At 44.7% G+C, this 2,156-nt stretch overlaps 1 protein-coding gene across 2 annotated transcripts in view; it reads left to right on the top strand.

The window, feature by feature from the left end:
• The first annotated feature begins 11 nt into the window (after positions 1-11).
• kcnj11l (potassium inwardly rectifying channel subfamily J member 11, like) overlaps positions 12-2,156 on the top strand; it is a 4,151-nt gene continuing 2,006 nt past the window's right edge. The window contains exons 1-3 of one of the 2 annotated variants that reach the window (XM_034880268.1): positions 12-176; positions 467-718; positions 1,827-2,096. In XM_034880268.1, the coding sequence (XP_034736159.1) occupies positions 18-176; positions 467-718; positions 1,827-2,096 (681 nt within the window). In that variant the 5' untranslated portion in view covers positions 12-17. The remainder of the gene's footprint in view (positions 177-466; positions 719-1,826; positions 2,097-2,156) is intronic. The other variant, XM_034880269.1, reaches the window with a different exon arrangement.

Genomic DNA, 2,156 nt, shown 5'->3' with positions numbered 1-2,156 from the left:
TGTGTGTGTGTAGCATCATGTTAGCCAGGAAGGGGCTCCTGCCAGACGGCTTCCTGCTGACCCGTCTGGCCGAGGACCAGAACCAGCCGAACCGGAGCCGCTCCAGAACTCACCGAGCCCGCTTCATCACCAAGTCTGGATCCTGCAACGTGGCTCACAGGAACATCCGGGAGCAGGTGGGGGGGGGGACATACGGAAACATATATAAATATACAGAAATATACAGAAATATATAGAAGTATATAGAAGTATACAGAGGGGAAACATACAGAAACATATGTGGGTGAAGATATTTTCTCTGTGAAATGTATCGGAGTAGAAGTAGAAAGTGATTTGAAAAGAAAAGACTCAAGTGGAGTACAAGTACCTCGATATGTGTACTGCAGTGCCATACCTGACTAACTGTCCCCCGTCCGTCCCCCGTCCGTCCCCCGTCCGTCCCCCGTCCGTCCCCCGCGGGCTGCAGGGCCGCTTCCTGCTGGACGTCTTCACCACCATGGTGGACCTGAAGTGGCAGCACTCCTTCCTGATCTTCACCTCGGCGTTCCTCTGCTCCTGGATGCTGTTCGCGATGATCTGGTGGCTGCTGGCCTTCGCCCACGGGGACCTGGAGCCCCGCGGGGCCGGGCCGGGACCGGGACCGGGACCGGGACCCGTGCCCTGCGTCACCGCCATCAACTCCTTCACCTCCGCCTTCCTCTTCTCCATCGAGGTCCAGGTGAGACGCTGTAGACCCGGACCCGGACCCGTCCCGAGGAGGAGCGGGACCGGCAGATAGAGAGATAGAGGGGGCGACGGGAATCCAGATCAGTACGGAAAAATAGAAAATACGTTACGTTGTGTTTTAAAAGATATCGGAAAAATACGACGGGAACGTACGAGAAACGGACGAAAACACAAAATCATCAGAAAAAACGTTGGTTAGACGTCAGAAAACGTGTTCATGAAAAGTCAAAAAAGAAATGTAAAAAATACATTGACAGTTAAAGAAATGGACCAAAAAGTCCCAAAAAATAAATAAAAGAAAAGAAAAGTAAAAAATCGAAATGTGAAGAAAAAAAACATTAGAAAAAATAAAGTAATGTCACGAAAATAAAGTTAAAAAAAAAATTAAAAAAGTGACTAAAAAACATCCTCAAAGGTGAAAAAACGTGTAAAAAAAGTTACCAAAAATGTAAAATGTGGAAGAAAAAAAATCATTAGAAAAAGCGACAAAAAACTAAAAAAAATTTGAAAAACAAATTGTTTTTTTTAATCAAAAGAGTGACTAAGAATTGGAATAAAATTTACAAAAACGTTGAGAAAAGTGCAGAAAAAGAAAAAGAAGCTGTTGTTGCTACCTTACCTGTAACTCTGGTTTAAAAGGAGCTTTATTTATTTATTATAAATCGAGTCTTCTTCCTTTTTGGTGAAATTTGATCCGTTTACCAGAAGTTTCTGTGACAAAAGAACTTTGAAGTAAGTGACAAATTTTGGAAAAAGTGACAAAAACTGGAAAATGTGAAGAAGAAAAAAACATTGGAAAACTTAAAAAAAAACGTCAACTTAAAAAATGCCCCAAAAAGTGAACAAAAAAAATGGAAAAAGTGACAAAAATCAATCATCAAAAACCTATAAAAAAAATAGTGGCAAAAAATTGAAAAAAAGGACGTAAAACTTTTTTTAAAAGCCAAAAAATTTACATAAACGTTGAGAAAAGTGCAGAAAAAGAAGAAGAATGTTGCTCGTAGCTTACCTGTAACTCTGGTTTAAAAGGCGCTTTGTGAATAAAGTTTTTTGTTATGAATAAAGTTTTGTTATGATAAAGTTGCCCTGCTCCCGGTCAGGTGACCATCGGCTTCGGCGGGCGCATGGTGACGGAGGAGTGCGTGCTGGCCATCGTGGTGCTCATCGTGCAGAACATCCTGGGCCTGATCATCAACGCCGTGATGCTCGGCTGCGTCTTCATGAAGACGGCGCAGGCCAACCGCCGCGCCGAGACGCTCATCTTCTCCCGCCACGCCGTGGTCGCCCCGCGCAACGGCCGGCCCACCTTCATGTTCCGGGTCGGGGACCTGAGGAAGAGCATGATCATCTCAGCCACCGTGCAGCTGCAGGTACACACACACACACACACACATATACACACACACACATACACACACACACGCACGCAC

The sequence above is a fragment of the Etheostoma cragini genome, chromosome 8 (assembly GCF_013103735.1).
Source record: "Etheostoma cragini isolate CJK2018 chromosome 8, CSU_Ecrag_1.0, whole genome shotgun sequence".
Classification (NCBI taxonomy): Eukaryota; Metazoa; Chordata; class Actinopteri; order Perciformes; family Percidae; genus Etheostoma; species Etheostoma cragini.
Note: the sequence above shows the minus strand (reverse complement) of the source record. Positions and strands in the feature narration are given on the sequence as shown.